At 40.2% G+C, this 19,040-nt stretch overlaps 1 protein-coding gene across 1 annotated transcript in view; it reads right to left on the bottom strand.

Annotated features, from left to right (window-relative positions):
• Positions 1–816: 816 nt before the first annotated feature.
• SLC9A4 (solute carrier family 9 member A4) overlaps positions 817–19,040 on the bottom strand; it is a 59,899-nt gene continuing 41,675 nt past the window's right edge. The window contains exons 9-12 of the mRNA XM_008008269.3: positions 14,484–14,580; positions 9,274–9,405; positions 8,078–8,165; positions 817–2,276 (exon numbers count right to left, since the gene is read on the bottom strand). Of these exons, the coding sequence (XP_008006460.2) occupies positions 1,918–2,276; positions 8,078–8,165; positions 9,274–9,405; positions 14,484–14,580 (676 nt within the window). The 3' untranslated portion in view covers positions 817–1,917. The remainder of the gene's footprint in view (positions 2,277–8,077; positions 8,166–9,273; positions 9,406–14,483; positions 14,581–19,040) is intronic.

The following is a 19,040-nucleotide window of genomic DNA, read 5'->3' as shown; positions in this document are numbered from 1 at the left end:
CTTGGGAGGCTGAGGCAGGAGAATTGCTGGAACCCGGGAGGCAGGGGTTGCAATGAGCAAAGATCATGCCACTGCACTCCAGTCTGGGTGACAGAAAAAACAAAACAAAACAACAAAGAAACAAACAAAAAACCAAGGACAAAACCAAAGATTCCTGAGTTTTATGTGTGCCTCTGTCCCTTTAGGCTGATTACTGTTATTTGATAGCGTGTCATTTTTATTAAAATCAAGATATTTAGACAATTTAGAAGCAGCTTTATATTTCAGGTTTAGAAGGAGAAAGACAAATGGGCTTCTTTGATGGCCTTTCTACCACTGCAGCAGGAAAATGAGTTCAAGTCATAAAAAAAAGATACATTCAGGAGAAAGCACATGTCTTTAGTAACTAGCATCCACGGGTTATACTAGAGGACAAGCAAGCATCCTTCAAGGAAAAACAAACTCTGAGTTGGCATCAGAGAGCATCTCAAGACCTCATTTTTATCATTTACAAACTAAAAATGCCTGATAACACCTTTTCAAATGCCCATTACAGATCTAAAACACTATTGTCAGTTTAACATTTATAATCTACCATGCACAAGGCACTGTGATAACCGATAACAGAAAAAGATGAAAAAAAAGCCAAAAAATACAAAACAGGTAAAGGGGTGAGATAAAAAACACAACAGATAAATGGACAAAATTTAAAATGAATAAACTGTCCTCCCTGTCCTTCAGCCCACTGACCACCGGAAGAGACCTACGTGTGTATGCATAGACATAATTCACAGATAAGGTATATAGCATATCCAAAGGGATGTAGGGCACCAAAGGAGAAGGTAAAGGCTGGTCTAGGGAGCAGGATGCCCTTGATCATGGCCTTTAAAGACATATAAGATTAAATCAGCTGAGGATGGTAGAGATGCCAAAAACAGTGATGGCAAAAGGGTATTTGGTTAGTTGCATATCGTAGGTTAGTCATTTGGCCCAATAACAATGCTTGATAAATGTTTGTTAACCTACTGGTGGCCAGAAGAGAGGGAAAGTGGAAGAGAAGACAAAAAGTGAGCAAAATTGAAGAGTTGGAGTGTGAGATTCAAGGTCAAATTCAGGGATAATGGGGATGGAAAATGAAATTGAAAAATAGTTTTATACCCTAGGGTAAAATGTCACACCCTACAAATGCACGCCTAATAAATACATGTTGTTAATGTCATTGCTATTAAAATCCGTTTATGGCTGTTTTGTTTCTAATGTTCATTTTTAAAATAAATATTCCAATTATGAAATAGGCCATAACCCCATTGTTCACAGATTAATCCTATAGTGTGTATCACATCTATCATTGCTACTGACTAAATAAAGCAAATTCATAACAAATTTTATCTCTGATAAAACATAATTATTGCATATTGAATATGAAATCAAAATCAAATCAGTTTCATTTTGGAGGGAGGGCAATCCGACTATGAACTCACCATAGTTCACAGGGACTACATGTCCTTTTCTGTAAACACAGGGGGCTGAGTCAGGTGACTTCAAAGGCTCTTCTAGTTCTAATTGGATTATAAGTTGCATATACATATTGGCAATGTGAATTACTGACCAATCGCATTTGTATTTCAATATATGGCTTGGAGCCGATGCTCGTGATAGAAAGTTCTTAGGAATTCTTAGTGTCTAATTCCTGGGGTGATTAACTTCTCTCACTCACAGGGAATTCATCTAAAGGTATCCCACACTAAGAACACGGAAGAGCCTGCAAGTTTGCTCCTAGTCCTTGGAAAAAATCTTCCTGCTGCTTATAGATCGATGTCTAACAGCTTCAAGATGGCAAACTCAATAGCTCTATTCTGAATTCCAGAAATCTTTCTTTCACAGTCACAGGAAGACAGACTCTTGAGAAACACCAAAACAATCTTGTGGACAATAACACTATTTTTTTGGGAGCAAAGGACTGTGGGACCTGTTATGGTCCCTGCCGTGTCCACGGTCAGCTGTCCACCTCGACTGAACCTCGACCAAAGAGGCCTTGCCCTCACTCTCCCCTCCAGACTCACCCTCCTCATCCACTGCATGAAACAGAGGTTTGGGCCTTAAAGCCACCCTCCTTACTCCACCGAAGTACTCTTCTTGGCTTGTGTTTCTTTGATAACCAGAGTTGAATGCCTTCCTTCCTCTGTGTAGGCTCTTCATCGGGATTATTTCTTGTGCCTCTTGTTTCTGAAGCGACCCTATCCGAGACAGTGCGCTGAACATGATGGATGAGGATCCTGGATCGCAGCTGTCATCATCTAGGAAAACATCATGGCAAGAAGGGGAAAGAACAAGACTTAAGATCAAAGGTAAGACTTAATATCCACATGGCAGGAAGTCAGAGTGAAGCAAACCCTTGCCTGAGGTTTCAGCTCTACACTCAACTTTCTTATCAGCACAATGTTTCCTTCTCGAGGACACTGCCCGAAGCAGATGGGAGGACAGAAGCTATAAGTGCAGTGTCATAAATAAATAGAAATGCATGACAAATGGTGTATCAAGCCAGTCTCCCCTGGCAAGTAAGGTCGTGTCTTTTTACAGAATCAGATCAGTTGGCCATAGACATAAACCATGGGACACAAAGATGCTTGGTCTTGTCCAAAGCCAATGCTACACAGAAGGTTATGTGGTGCAGCCATCTGAAAGTGGTTGCTTTTATCTTGGTTGGCTTTTTCATCAGTGGTTACCAGAAAGCATTACATCTGAATTCCAATCCTCTGATACAGAAAAAGTCAATCCTGGAGAAAGGGGGATAGGAGGGAGCCACAGCAGAAACCAGGGTGTGACCAGATGCCCTCCTTTCAGAGGAGTAAGCAGGTGACAGGCTGTGACTGGCACTTGATGGGAACTTCCCTTTCCTGATAATTTACTATATGCCTGTCACTGTGCTCATCCTTTTATATATATCATGCCATTGACTCCTCATAGCGGCCCTTCCAGGTGAGTAAAGTTATGAATCTCACAGGTAAAGTGGCTGAGGTTTCACATTAAGCAATGCTCAATATCACAAGTTGGTGAATATGGTACCAGAGTTTGAGCAGAGCCTGCCCAGCTTCGAATCCATTTCTTACCATCAGGTCTCCTTGCTGTCTCCTTGGTGTATCCATGTGCAAGAGGGAGGGCTTCCACGTGCAAGAGGGAGGGCTCCCTCGTGCAAGGGAAGCCAGCAGCTGTGTATGCAATGTCCTCTCTTGGATTCTCTTCCAGACCCCTAACCCATGCCTAGGACATTGCCTTGTCCCCACTTCAATGTGCACACATCTTTAAAGGAATATTTCTCACATATCTCATTTCCTCTCATTTCCTCAAAGCCTTAGCCTCATAAATTTATTTTCCCTTTAAAAATTCTCCTAAGAACTTAGGTATTTTCAGACATTTATATTTAAATCTGAAAGCCGTGTTCCTTCTCTCATTCTTCCTCCTAAAAAACAAAACAAAAACTCCACGTCTAGAATGAATATGCCCAAAGATTTACACTTGAAAAAATGTATTTGGAATGTGGGACACCTGAAAATCTTAAAATATTCTGTTCAATAATGTTTCTCTAAAATGTGACCCAATTATACTAAGAAGGTAACTTGGAAATTGGGCAAGGGAGACCAACTTCTTTCAATAAAGAAAACATTAATTAATATATCTGTCCTTTGTTTTCCATGACTCTCCTTTAATGTGTGCTCTGTGACGAGGCCTGGGACCAGTCCCTCTGGATCCTTGGTGCTTGAAGCACTAGCTAAGGAAACAATGGCCTGCAGGCTTCTGCCGCCAAACCCTGTTCTCTCACTCCAACCTTTCCTGTTGAGCGCCCCATCAGTGGACAGACCTTAGTTGTGGTTTCGGTTTCCCAACCACCCTCTGGGTTATTTTACAGTGGACTCCAAGCTCTAGGAAGAGGCATGGGTGTGTGACTTGCAAAGTTTCACTCAGCTTAGAGCTGCCCAAAATTGAAGGAAGAAGTTGACTGGAAAGCAGAAGGCAGAAAAAGGAAGAGTGAGGACGGTGTTTCGTCCTTTTTGCGTAACTCTCCTCCACAAGGGCACCCAGGCAGTGCAGTTCCAGGCAGAGTAGTGGATACTTTGTCAACAAAATCTGAGTATCTGTTCTTTTTTACCTCCCACCTGACCGACAGCCTGAACTTCTGGACATGGGCACCTTGGCGTGAAAGGAGAAATAAGGAAGGTGATTCTGCTCAGCGCAGGGCGAGCCCCAGCACACAGAGGATGAACTACCTGATGCAGGATACACTGTTCAGACACCCAAACCTGGAGTGCAACCCTCCCCACCTCCATATTTTTTAAACTTGTGGTAAAATATACATAACACAAAATTGACCATTTTAACCATTTTTTTCGTCTAACTGTAAATAAGTGTACAGTTCATTGCATGAAGTGCATTCACATTGTCGTGTTATCATCGCCACCGTTCATCTCCAGAGCTTTTTCATCTGCCTCGATGCACATGGATTCTAAGCAGCCTCGTCATTTGAGGGGTTTCCAGGCAAAACCTCTCTACTTATAATACCAAGTGAGCCCTTAAGGCAAAAGAACCCCAAAAGAGCATGTGAAGTCCTCCAAACCAGCATGGAGCTCCAAGACATCCAGAACAAGAAAAATCCTGACCCTGGAGGGCAAGGGGAGAGCTAGGAAGGGAAGCATTCTCCAAGTTTCAGGCAGGTTAGCCAGGGACTGCTTGCCTGCAGAACAAGAGTCTCCACTGTCTCCCCTAGATCCCCTCCAGCCATTCTCCTGGTACAGAGAGACGTCGGGTTTGGAGAGAAGGATTCCAATGATCAATTGTGCTTGGCTACACATTGAGGACTATCTCAGCCTTATCCTCATCATTATTATAATCCTTTGTAAATGTATCATGGTTTATTATTTTTCATAAATCATACCATAGAAATTACAAATTATTCACAGTAGAGTTAATTCCAAGCAAGCCAGAAATGAGTCTGCATATACAGGCATAAGTTTCCATGACAAATAAGAACAAGTATATAAAATCCTACAGACATATGACCCATAATGTATTGCAGAGCACTGATTTCCCATCTTTAAAACTTATTAAAGAAAACTGCTATTTCATTACTTTTCTCTCAGATTTCTAGTTTAACCACTCTCTTTATTCACTTAGTTGAAACTTAGAACCAGTCGAGTATATGTAAAAGAAAGGAAATCATTGGGACTAACAGTTCATTCCAAGTCTGAATTAATTCATGTAGAACCGACATTGCGAAGCATTGTCTTTCTTTCCAAGAACATCTGTATTTACCCAAGTCAAGACTTCCTTAAGTCCCTAAGTAGTAATAGTAATAACGACTAATATTTCTTGCACATCTACTTGGTTCCAGGCTCTGTTCTAGCAGCTTTATGTACCTGTTCATATGTGTACCCTGCATGTATGAGACTGGCTTTGCATCAGGACAATACAATTGCATATGGAGGGACCCAATATTATCCTCTTCATAGACCAGAAATGACAGTGTGGAGAAGTAGAATTTTATTTTTCCTTCATATAGACCCTGTCTATTTTTTTCCTGGCATTTTATGGCTTTGACTGAAAGTGTGACTGAGATATCCTTTTAATGAGGACATCTATTAAAAGGCTAGGATCCTGTGACCTGTTTATTAGTCTAGTGAATCATGTATGTATGTTTCCAAATGTTAAACGACTCTCAAATTCTGGAATAAACCCACTTTGCAAGGCATATTGTACTTTTAATGTTCTGCTGTATTTTGTTTATAATGCTTATTTAAGATTTGTTCATTAATGCTCAAATGAAGTTGCTCCGTGGTCATCTCCTGCTACCATAGTCATGCGGTATTGATGCTCGTCTCTTAAGAAATAACTGTCGTCCGGGCATGCTGGCTCACACCTGTAATCCTAGCATGTTAGGGGGCGAGGCAGGAGGATCCCTTGTGCCCAGGAGTTAGAGATCAGCCTGGGCAACATAGAGAGACCCTGTCCCTTTTTAAAATTTTCTTCTAAAAAAATTTAAATTAAAAAAAAAAAAAACAGTGATACTTTCTTGTTTTCTCACTCAAATAACAAAACTGGTGCCAGGTTATTTGTACCAGGAAGATTATTTTTAAAAATTAAACTATTGACCAGGCTCAGTAGCTCATGCCTGTAATCCCAGCACTTTGGGAGGCCAAGGCGGGGAGATCACCTGAGGTCAGGAGTTCAAGACTAGCCTGGCCAACATGGTGAAACCCCGTCTCTACTGAAAATACAAAAATTGGCCAGGTGTGGTGGCACATGCCTGTAATCCCAGCTACTTGGGAGGCTGAGGCAGGAGAATCGCTTGAACTCAAGAGGCAGAGGTTGCAGTGAGCAGAGATCGTTCCACTGCACTCCAGCCGGGGTGACAGAGAGACTGGACTCAAAAAAATAAATCATTGGCATCATATAGGAGAGAAAATGGATGAAGAACCCTTGTTATATAGGGTTCTTCAAATTCATCTCAAGAAAATCAACAACCAGATAGAAACGAAACAAAACAAAACAAAAAATGAGCAAAGGCAGAAACAGAAAACTACACCCCAAGAAATATCATTGTTTCCAAAATGTGAAAGATGTTCAACGTCACTAAAAATCAAAGAGATTCATATGAATTAAATCTGGCATATAAATTTTATGCTATCATATCACAGATTACTCAAAAGTTTGACAACAGCCCAGTGGTATTAGGAAAAGATCATTCTTACAGACTGTTGTTGTGAGGGCAAATTAGCGACATAATCTTTTGTGATGGTGTTTTGACATTATCTGTAAAAATTTAAATCTATATGAATTTGACCTCAAAATTTTACTTCCAGGAAAATATACTAAGGGAATAATTGCTTATTCGTGAAAATACCAATCACAAGTGGTCCAGAGTCCTTATTATGTATCATTGTTTATATTTATTAGAAGTTGATATACCTTAAGTATTAATTAGGAGTTAGCTTAATAAGCTTTGGCACATGCATATAATTCTTATTAACTCATTAAAAATGAGTATTAGATCCACATCTACTGGCATGGAAACCTATGTACAACTTTGTTCAGTGAACAAGGCAATTTATAAAAATTGCAAAACAATGACTATACTTTGATTTTTGTGTATAATATGATGCAATGTTTTTGTGATTTTTTTGTGGGGGGAGGTGTCAGTATGAGTAGTGTGGGGTCAGGCAGGTATAGGAAGAATTCTAGAAGGATGTTCACCAAAACATTCTATGGTGATTATACCTTGGCATTGAGGTTGCAAGTGCTTCTAACTTTCTTTTTCATGCTTTTCTCTACTGAATGATTTTAATTTTGTATGAAGTATGTTTTTAAATCAGAAAAAAAGTTTCATTTTGAGGTAATTACATATACTCCTTAAAGATTAAATACTAAAATCCTATGTTTAGTTTACTTGAATTTCCAACGTGATTTTAACACTTAAAAATTAGGAAAATAAAAATAGATAACATGGCATGTTACACATGTTATGTCACCTTTTACTAATAGCAAATCATTTTATACACACATAAAAATAGTAACTTTGATTTTATTAGAATAATAAAGTTTCAATAATTCTAAGAATTCCACTTAATTAAATATTAAATGGAAAACATTTAATCAGTAAGTCTGATGAAATCATTTTAGTGAAATTAAGCCAGGTTTGGATAATTCTGCTCATACTTAAATGGTGGGTAAATACTAGAACTTCAGCAAAACATCCCTGTCACATTTCTTCAAGATGTGATCAAATTATGACCCTTGGGCTCTATCTGGCCTACTTCCTCTTTGTATATGGCCTGTCAACTACAAATGGTTAGCACATTTTTAAGGGGCTGAAAAAATTAAAAGAAGATAATATTTCATGAAAAGTGAAAATTGTATGAAATTCAAATTTCAGTGTTCATAAACAAAGTTATGAGTTTCATCTATAAAAGAAGTTGTTTTCTTCTTTTTCTTATCATGTAAGTAACCTACATAATGTTCTTAATGTTGCCTCTTGTTCCACACCCACAGATATTTACCATCTGACCCTTTACAGAAAAGCAGCAGAGAAGCCAGGCATGCAGCTTACCTGAGAACTCAGCAGCCCTTGTGTCTCTTCCCGCAGACTGAGGATTCCCGTAGGGGAAGGAGAGGTAGCGGACATTCTTGGTGCCAGCCTGTGGGTAGCAAGTAGAAAGAAAAAGCAGAATAAGCTGCCTCAATTCAGAGCTTCACATGGCAAATAAAGGGAAGGGCCACTTTGGCTTACGCCTCTAATCCCAGCACTTTGGGAGGCAAAGGTGAGCAGATCACCTGAGGTCAAGAATTCAAGACCAGCCTGACCAACATGGTGAAACTTTGTCTCTACTAAAAATACAAAAATTAGCAGGGCTTGGTCACGGGCACCTGTAATCCCAGCTACTCAGGAGGCTGAGGCAGGAGAATCGCATGAACCCGGGAGGCAGAGGTTGTAGTGAGCTGAGATCGCACCACCCACTGCACTCCAGTCTGGGTGACAGAACGAGACTCCCTCTCAAAAGTAATAAAATAAAATAAAGGGAGGAACACAGACCTGTTCTATGGCATCTTGTTTGGATTACTGGCTTTTAGTTTTTTTGTTTTGAGAAAGCAGACCACACCAGTCTCCAATATGTATTTCCTTTCCCTCTCATGACAAAAGAGACCATTAGCAACCTTTCAAAGTTACTCCCATATCCCCACTGAGGATAGGTTTGAGATTAGGGCCTGCTTCTCACCCAGCCTCCATCCAAACTGCAGGTAAGACTGGTTTGTTATGGCCTCAATGGGAAGAGTGCAGGAACACAATGGCTGATGTGAAGGTGAGCCCAGGAGTCTTGGTAACAACCCATCCCTTCCTATACCTTCTGGGGAGAGAAGGAAGCTGGGGTCAGACGGCCTGGTCCAGACCCAGATCCTGTGGTGACCAGGTACTGACCATGAGGACTGAAGGGCATGGTCAGTACCTGGTCACCATAAGGTGTGGGTCTGGACTCACAGCACATCAAGTGCATTGCAGTCCCTGACCCACCCTGGAGGGCAGCACCCTATGGGCAGATGCCTTCAGTCCCTAAGACCCTGAACCCAGAGAAAAAGTTTGCTCTGGTGTCCTGCACTCTTGCCTTAGTATCTCTCAGGTAACAAGGTGGGGTTTTGTTTGTGTAAATATTGATGGTCATGCATGTGAGATCCTGTATAGGAACAGGCTCAGCAGGTGACAAACACTTGCAGACTGAAGGAATGTCCCAGTCCCCAGCCCCAATGTACCGGCTTTCCCCAGGGCAGGCTGTGGCCTTTCCTCATGCTCTCCCTTAAGGTGTTCTGGCGGCGGATCAGAATCTCTTTAGCCTGCTTCTCACTTGTTTGGGGTTTGAGGTTATATTTGTTGTAGGACAGGGTCTGCAGAGAAAATGGAATGTCAAATACGTAAGGACTCCTTCATACAACTTTCAGCCAAGGAAGCCATGGAAACATCAGGAACCTAAGACCAAGAGAACAGGTGAGCACCTTGGAGGTCAGCTAAGCATTTGCCTTGATTACGAATGAGCAAGTTTCAGTCCTAGGAAGAAAAGTGTGTGACCCCAGGTCATGCTGCTCTCAGGGCAGAGCTGTGGCTGGAGCCTCTGCCTTCTGCTCTAACCCTTACAGCGGTCCTTCCCTTAGTTACCCACAGACTCGGTCTGCCCCATACATACACTTTCCTTTCCAGGTCATGTTTTTGATGCCAGGCCAGTGAATTTAATAAGAAAGCAAAATATCAAAACTAAACTACTTTGGGACTTTCCATAGGGCTGTTGTCTTTTAATTTTACTGATTAAGGATACCTACACATGCACGCATACACACACACACACACACACACACACAATTTCTATCACCATTATCATCAATTCAGAAAGAAAGTCTCTTAACCAAAGTCACAAGAAGAACATAATTTGAGATTAAAAAAAAAAATAGTCCTTCAAATTGAATCAATTTAACTTTATGAGAATGTCTTCCTTGTCCTTTACCCCAGACCAGTGGAAACCTGTCATGGACCCTAGGCCAACATTAATCAGTCCTCAGACAAATGTTTGCAAAATGCTTAACTGAAATTTCTTCTCCTTCTTGGTGCTCGCTAAAGGCCCACCAGCAAATGCTCAGTTTGCCAGGGGTCAGTAGGTGACACACTGTGTGCACTGATAAACCACAAAGTCCTGGTAGATGACAGCATCGGGACCGCAGGGGCTCTCCCTCCCAAGTGACGGATACTGTGATAGGGGTAGTCAGTTCCACTTCAATAGAGAAAATGCTCTATGTGCCAGGTGCTGTGTGGAAGGCACAGGATTAAATAAGTGAGTAAATTAGAACTACAGTCTTCAAAAGGCTTACAGTTTCCTGGAGAAGTCAAACCAATAGGGATAAGATGCTATGCGTGCAGGTAAGTGATAAGATTCTGGGATCATCAGGGGGTCGTAGAGTACAGGCAAAAGGCACTTCATCCAGTCTTGGATGGGAAAAGTTCAGTGTACTGAGATAAGTCTTGAAAGATGAGTGAGTGTTATCCTGGGAATAAATTCCAGGAAGAGAAAACACATGAGCTAAGACATCAGCTGGTAACCACCTTGGAGGTGGGAGGACAGTCAGAGGATGTGCTGGAAAAGAGCCAGGCATGAGTCTGTTACCACGAAAGAATGGGGTGCTTCATTCAAAGTGTGTGAGAGGTGAGACTGGAGGGGCATGGAGGGGCTGGGGTCAGGCCACTGGTAGCCTGCCAAGGAGTAGAGGCTGCATTTTTCAGGCCATGTGTTTTTTAGGTGGGTGCACATATTCCAAAAAGTGCCACAAGATGCCCCACAGCGTGAGAAAGAAAATACTGATACTTCTATTTCTATTGATTTTTATCCAAACAAATACAAAGCATATTAAGCTCTGTTAGTACTTAATATATGAATGTATAACGGGCCCTCACTCAGTCCATACACGAGACGGTCAAGTCAACAAGGGATCCACAATGGCATCCTCATAGGTTTCACCAGCTTGCAGTTCATTGTGTTTCAGTGTGTGTGCATCCAGTTAAGTAGATGTGTGGTTTCCATTAGCTATTAACTAAAGTAACCCTCACAAAATAGATAATTGTATTTAAAAAGTGTTGTAAAGAAGGTGTAAACTGGACTGCTAAGGTGGCTCACACCTCTAATCCTAGCACTTCAGGAGGCCAAGACATGTGGATCACTGAGCCCAGTAGTTTGAGACCGACCTGGGCAATGTGACTAAACCCTATCTCTACAAAAAATACAAAAAAAAAAAAAAAAAAAAAAAAAATAGCTGGATGTGGTGGTGTGAACCTGCGGTCCTAGCTACTCACGAAGCTGAGGTGGGAGAAACGCTTGAGTGTAGGAGGTCAAAGCCACAGTGAGCCGTGATCATGCCACCACACTCTAGCCTGGGTGACAGAGTGAGAGTGACACCTGTCTCCAAGGGAAAAGAAAAGAAGGCATAAACTAAAGGCCAAGGGAACAATGAGGGAAGGGTAAATCCAACTTTCTCCTTCTCCCAATGGGAGCTCTTTATCGTCCACTTTTGGCACATTAATAGATCTGACAAGAATTTTCCCCAAAAAGTTGAAATTTGAAAATAGTTTGAAATATGAATTCTTGTCTATCATTAGTAATGATACACCTCAACCTATGTGCATTTTATACATTGAAATATTAAATATTAAAAATGGTAACATGACACGGTCGTGAAAAATAAAACAAGAATTAGGAATATAGAGACAAACTTTTACAATTGTTTATCAATTTTAAAATCATGCAAAACTGAATGCAATGTGTGTGTGTGTGTGTGTGTGTGTGTGTGTGTGTGTACATACAATGTATTGCTAGTAGGATTTCCTACACCTAGACTTGGGAGGAGGTTGGACTTTTTAAGGAACACTTGGGCGGTTGGCTTCCTATTTCATCTCCCATAACCTCCCATGACCCACGTGCTTCTCTATTTTCCCCGTCTGCAGGGAGCATAGAAGCCTCTATGCATATAATGTGCATGCAAGTTTCTTCCCTCCTCTCCCTCCATTTCTGTGTTACAGTGGAGCTTGTACTTCCCACTGGACCTTGAGTCCTAAAGGACAAGGAACTTTGTCTTATTCAGTGCAGTGTTCCTGATGCCCGGCACATTCTAGATGTGCATTAACTATTTGCTGAAGGAAACTGAAATTGCTCTCTTCCTTTGAAAGCATGTAGAAATTCTGAGAGTAATCTGATTATCCAGGCTACTCAGGAACGACCCATCAATCTGTGACCTATCCTGGGGGTCTGGGCTGAAGCCAGTTTCTTCTCTTGTAAGTTTAGTCATAGTATTTCTCAACCTCCATCCCCACTGTGTTTCAGAGAGCTTCCTCTGTGGTTGTCCTACCAGGAACCTCCAGAGGTGAGTCTTTTAAGCTTTCCACCCATGAAGATTCTGTCCTGGGTTTACTGAGTCAAAGGACTTCAAACAGAATTGGCTGGAGTCCTCCTAGGAGCAACAGACCCAGCAGGGCCAGCTCAGTTTTGGATCAACTCTGCATTAGGGTCGCCCAGAGTCAAACTCTGCATTCATTCTGGTCCTGTTCTGAGGTAAATCCCGATGCCCAAGATGGCCTCTTTCAAGATGTGAACAGTGAGAAATGCCCTGGCTACCAGGCCTGCATCTGTCATCCAGGCTACAGAGTGCAGGATGGCTAAGGTACACCCTTTGTGACATTCCTCAAAAATGTAGATTGTCTGCTAGAAACAGAGTAAATGTATAATTGTCCTGAGTTGCATTTTCAGGTAGACTTTTCCTTCAAGAGATCAAGAGGACCATGGTGGAAGAGAGAATTCTCATGACCTTTGTAAAGCTGAGTAAAGAGAGGAAGACGGGAAGAGGTAGGACTGGTGAGTTTGACTTACGGAGTAAGCAAAGTAGAGTCAAAAAGCCACCTCATAGGCTTGTAACTGCCCTCTGTTTATCAATTGTGTTCTCCCTATTTGGCTCTCAAGGTCGTCAGCAATAAACTTCTTAAATGGAAAGAGGCCTTTGTGCTTTAATTTGAGGGCAATGAGGAAGGGAGGTGCTATATATCTTAGAAAGTAGAACTGGAAAGCAGAATGCATAGGATACTTATTAAAAGAGACGAAAGGAGGCTATCTTGGAAACTGCATCCAAGGAAGAAAAGAGAGGATGAGCAGTTGACCTTATTTTAGACTGGATTAGAGTCCTAGGATCTTCATCTGCATTTCCAGACCTTTCCCTACACTTGATCTTCATCCACATAGGGAAAAGGCTGAGTAACAGGTACCCTCTGGACTCCGGCTCTCACTAAGCTAGCCACATTCTTCAAACCAGGAAGTTGTTATCTATTATTTATCTAAGGCAGGATGTGATAGTCTTACTGAAACAGTTTCACTTGGAATGATTTGAAAGCCTTGGAATTTACTCTAAGCACACTACCATTAGTGCTGACCTGTATTCCTCCAGCTGGTGCAGAGCCTTTCGCTGACACATTCCTCTTAATCACTGACCTTTGAGTTGAAACAGGAGACCAGAAAACATTCACTTTCATTGGATTATGTAAGTCCAGAGTCATGAAAAGAGCACTGGGTGGGTGGGTAGAAGTCCTGCATTCTTAACCTGGATTTGTTTTGTAACCTTGAAAAAGTCAGATAACCAACTCCACTGACCTCAGCATCTTCCCTTTGAAAATGAGGAGCTTTGTCTAGGTGATTTTGTTTTAGTTTCATTAAGACTATGATCAAGGACACAGTCACAAAACTAAAAGCCCTCAAAATGAATTCATTTCTAATCACATCCAAGTATTAGGATTAGGATGGATGATCAAATCCTCAAACTATAAAAACTTCTCATTATATGACTTCGTTAGATGACTAATTAGATGGAATATTATTTAACTAAGTCAAAGTTTCAGAAAGTTTCATTCACTGCTCTCACAAATCTTCTTAGTATGCACTTTGGACCAGTTCCCAAGAACTAGTAGAGATTTCATACCTAGTTCCAAAATAGAGAAATAAGATGTCTCCTTTTATTCAGGCATTTATTCATTATAAACTATAGTTTCAATATTGGAACCTAAACTATCTCAGCTTTCTTAGTGTAGTCAATACAATTGGGACAGGTGCACTGTGATCAGCGTCCTGGTGCCATCTTTGTTCTGTGGTGTGGTGGATGAGCTTCTTTGCAGAGAGACCTGCTAGTTCTGGAAAGCACCAGGCTGCAGGGCTAGGGCAGCCTGCCCCCTAGAGACGGTAACTAGATTTGCACTTCTTTTTATACCACAGGTGCCAATTTTGCAGCAGAAACATGACAATTAACTTTCTATTCTCCAAACTAAGCAGAGAGAAAATATTCAGCAAGAGTTCACCTTACAGAGGATGACATGAACATCAGGGGACTCCTGAAGGACTGTTTTCAAGGACAGATAATGAGGACAACACAGATAATGGGCTCATACACACCCTTTGCCGAACTTGGTACATGTTGGATGTCAGAATGTCCCTTATGGACTCCACATCTTCAGGGGAAAGTCTTTTGATTCCTTGTATCCTCTGGGCCCTGGAATCGTTATTGGAGAAGAGACAAACATTATTCTTTCATTTGGCAAGAGGTACCACAAAAATATCAGTGGGCCTTGCTCTGTCCTGAGGGGAATCCTAAGCTCCAGAATCCTACATATAATTTTTCCTATTGTTCTAGTAAGTTGATGTGAAATGTCAGAACATGTGTCTTGACTTCAGGTTTTGAAAACACTGGTCCTTTGCCTATAGCTTATATGTGGTAATTATTCCAACCCATTTTTTGAAAAAGGTCTAAAGTGGTAACAAGTTTCCCCCCCGCCCCCCCACAAATCTGTTATGAACTGGAATGTTTGTACAATACAATAAAAGTCAATTGTTAGAAAATGATACCGTACCACGCAATCCAAATATTTTACCATTAAATGCAACAGAAAAAAATGATTCAGTCCAAGACAAACTCTTTGCTAGTTTTGTACTTACCTATCTCACTGAGGACGGGTGGCAAACAATTCACAGATTTAATACCTTCTACACACCACCACATTTTGATTAGCATTTATCTAACAAAATGTTAGTTTCATGAGTACATTTGTATTGGAATGGTACCTGTAGGGATTTTATCTTTGATTAAGAAATCATTGAAGAAACCAGAATCACATTTTACAAGAGCAATTAGACCATTTATACCATGAGAGCCAGCCCAGCTCTGAGATACTGTACGCCGTGACCCCTTCCCACCTCTGGAACGGATTAAAAACCGGGTTATGCCTGTGCCCAGGTTAGCAGTCAATGCACAATTGTCCTCTGGGGATTACGAAGTCCTGACAATCCTGGGGGAAGAATTCTCATGTGACAAATGTATTTGATTACAATCTAGTGGCAGTAATTTTAAAAAATGTTATATTACATGAATAATATATATTCCATGTGGAACGTAAGAACCAAAAAGAGAGAACTAAAAATAATTAACTCGCTTCTTAATACTATCACCTTCCTTAACATCTTGATATAAACCCTAATGGGTTTGTTTGTTTGTTTCTAGCCTCGGCTGTTTTGAATTTTGAATGCATAAGGGCACTGGAGGCTTTGATATCTGCTTGCATACGCGCTTAAGATAATTGGCCACAGACCTGAGTAATGATTAGTTTTAATGCAGGCCACCTTTTGAGTATTTTTCAAAACATTACTAGCAATACAGCCATCAATGGTGAAGACATTTTAAAAGTAATGTACAGTTGATAAAAGATTTTAAAGGACTTGGGTACTGAATATCACAGCAAGCCTGGATTTTGTTTAGCAATGCTGTCTGTAGACTGACTAATGTCCTCTCTACAAACTGATTGAAATCAGTTTCCATATCATAAAGCTGCAAATGTCACCTCTATTGATATACGGTTACCACCCTTGGTGATCTTAACATTATTATCAGGGCATTTCAACCTAACTGTTTAAATGTCCTTGAAATAACATTTATTCTGATTTAGATATGCCCACACACTTCCACAATCTGAACACGTTCCTTTAATGTGGTGAATGTGATGTACTGCTAAGCAGAAACAACAGCTAGTCAAATAGTTCCATTTATGTGCTCATTATGAAACAACCTAATAGGAGAAACCAGTGATAAAGGAAATGGCAAAATTACACTTGATATAGCAGTAGATGTAACTTGGCACTCTTCCTAGTTTATAATTGACCATTTTGGGGAGGATGAACTTAGGTAAAGTCCATTCAAGCTCTGGTTGGAATGAGCACTCCAGGTATCCCAAAGGCATCTCCCATCATAGAATCACATTGAGAAGCTGCAGCTATAGAATTATAGCAACTCTCATTCTACAGCTATAGAATTGACTCACTTGGGCAAGGTGATACCTGGAGGTTTCTTCATGCCGCTTCATTAGCAAAACCGTCCCTGAAATGCTCACGGCACAAGCACAGGAGATACAGCTCTAGAAAAACTGAATGAGTGATCATTTCTATATCAAGTCAGCTTATAAACCAAAAGACTCTTGTCACTGGACCATTGATTCATTATCCGTGAAGGAGATCTTCATCACCTTAAATAAAAGTTCTGCAATAATTTCAATCAAACTGGAAAAATCTGAACCTAAGTATATTGAATACAATATTCATATTTCTCATAACTCTTCTTACTTATCTTTTATATTGATACATAATAGTCGTACATAGTTTTAGGGTATATGTGATAATTTGATACATTCATATAATCAAATTAGGGTAATTGAGATATCCATCACCTTGCATTTTTATATTTTCTTTATATTAGAACCATTCAAATCATTCTCTTCTAGCTATTTTGAAACGTACAATCAGTTAGTGTTAACTATAGTTACCCTGCAGTCCTGTCAACCACCAGAGCTTATTTCTTCTATCTAAGTGTATATTTGTTCTCATTAATCAACCTCTCTTCAATCTTCCCTCATTCTTTTTCTCTTTTGGTCATTTTAATAATAATAATGTAAAAAGAGGCTTCAATTCTACTATAGTATCTAGTAGAATACACATATCATAGTATGAAGTTCCAAAAGATCAAATACGATTTGCTAATTTATTTAGAAGAACACATCTTTTTTTTTTTAAGCAGCTAAGATGTGAAGTCTTTAGAAAAAGTGGGCTCAGAGGAAGACTGGCCTGCGATGCACACAGTGGTGCCCACCAGCAGCACTGTGTGTGCAGCTGCTTTGCATGTTTTTACAGAGGTGACCAAGATGAACAACATTTGGAATGAGTGACGAGTGGCTGAGATGATGCCGCGCCTCAGAATACAGTGTTCCAGTGTGGAAGTGAAAAATGGCATCAGAATCTGCATCCTAGTCTTCTGGGTGAGAATGTGGAAATGTGAATTTGTACCTGTCAATGTGCGATCCATTAGAAAATTCTTAGACTACAATGAAGTTACTTTAGGTCTCTTTAAAAAATAAAGGACACATTAAAATTATTTGGGAGTTTTAAAATACGTTTCGAAGTTGTATGGTTGTCATTTGTTATGCCTATAAATATATAAATATTTTAATATCACTTTAATCCAAAAGTGTTTAAAGCTTCAACGCTTTTAATCAGCTTGAGTCTCTATCTCTGATAATTTCTAACAGCTTACCACTCATTGGTGAGATGAGCCGCTTCATATTTGAAATAGTAATCCAAGTGCATATTCTACCTATTCATAGGATTGTTTTGAGTTTCAAATAAGGTAATGTATGCAAAAGCAATGGGATTCCAAAAAATCAACATCATCCAAACTGTGCAAATAGACAACCATGGTGGCAGTGTTCTCCTGAAGGTCATAGAATTTGAAAATCTAAACCTTTTGTAGAACAATTGCTTGAACTTCTAAAGAAAAAAATACCTGTGCATTTTGTTGTTATCATCTCATACAGAATAATAAAAAGCGAGCTGAGTACACACTTCTTTTTCCTATTATTGTATGAAGGTTTGTTTTGTAAGAAATTAGCTGCTTTGATCTCAGGAGAGGAATTCCTTTTTGCTTGACGTCCTACAGATTTCTGATGAGATCAAATAAATGCAATTTAAATACTAAATATGTATTAAATATCAACTTTAAAAAATCTCTCCCACCCCAGTTAACTACCTGCTTGGAGTGTAGGAGGAAAAAAAATTATCTCGTACCTATAAGGCTCTCTCACTAATCTTAAATGCATTTCTAAAGAAATAATTAACTCAACTGGCAGGCCCTGCTCCAAATAAAACTGGTTTAAAGATTGCCTTGAGATCAGAAATTAAGGCAAATGCTTATGGCTGATGCAATGTAATACAAAAATTCAAAATATGCTTTGCCACCTGGCAGACTGATTCTCATTTGAGATAAGCACCCCTACCTTCCTAGACCAAGTGCTCACTTAAGTGAGCAAAGCAATTAAGGAAGTTTCTAATGGTCTAAACTGCATTATCAGCATTGATCCCTCGGTGAGCAGGCCAAAGGCAAGGAGTCCAGGTGAGGTGCACCTCTCATAGACTTGCATAGCTCTCTGTTCTTTATGATCATGTTTGTGTGGCCTTTTTTGTTAATGTCATGACCCTACCAGAGTATGGTGTCCATGAGGGCAAGACCTGTGTCCGCTTCACAGTGCCTGGCACATAGGAGGTGTCTAAACAGACAGGATTGGATCAAAGGTGTCAGATGCAAGGAGGTGCCAAAAAACTCAGTAACTAAGGTAAGTCAGATTCAAATGCAATATTTTTAGAAATAAAGGCCAATGCAAAAAATTCTTGATGAATATAATATCAACATTTTAAATAACAGAGGATCAATATGCCTGATGTTTCCTTTGCCTGGGGCTCCACTATGATGCAGCAGAGCATTGACAATATATATTTGTCAGCACTTTTCCATTTTAATATCAGAAGTTTCCTTAAAGCCACGTGATGAGCAGCATCAAAACAAATCAACACCCCCCCCCCAAACCCTCAAAGAAAAGTCACTAAGAAATAAGGCAGAAAGCTTTGCATTATATTGAG

Source organism: Chlorocebus sabaeus, chromosome 14, assembly GCF_047675955.1.
Source record: "Chlorocebus sabaeus isolate Y175 chromosome 14, mChlSab1.0.hap1, whole genome shotgun sequence".
NCBI classification, from domain to species: Eukaryota; Metazoa; Chordata; class Mammalia; order Primates; family Cercopithecidae; genus Chlorocebus; species Chlorocebus sabaeus.
This window is presented reverse-complemented; position numbering and strand designations above follow the sequence as displayed.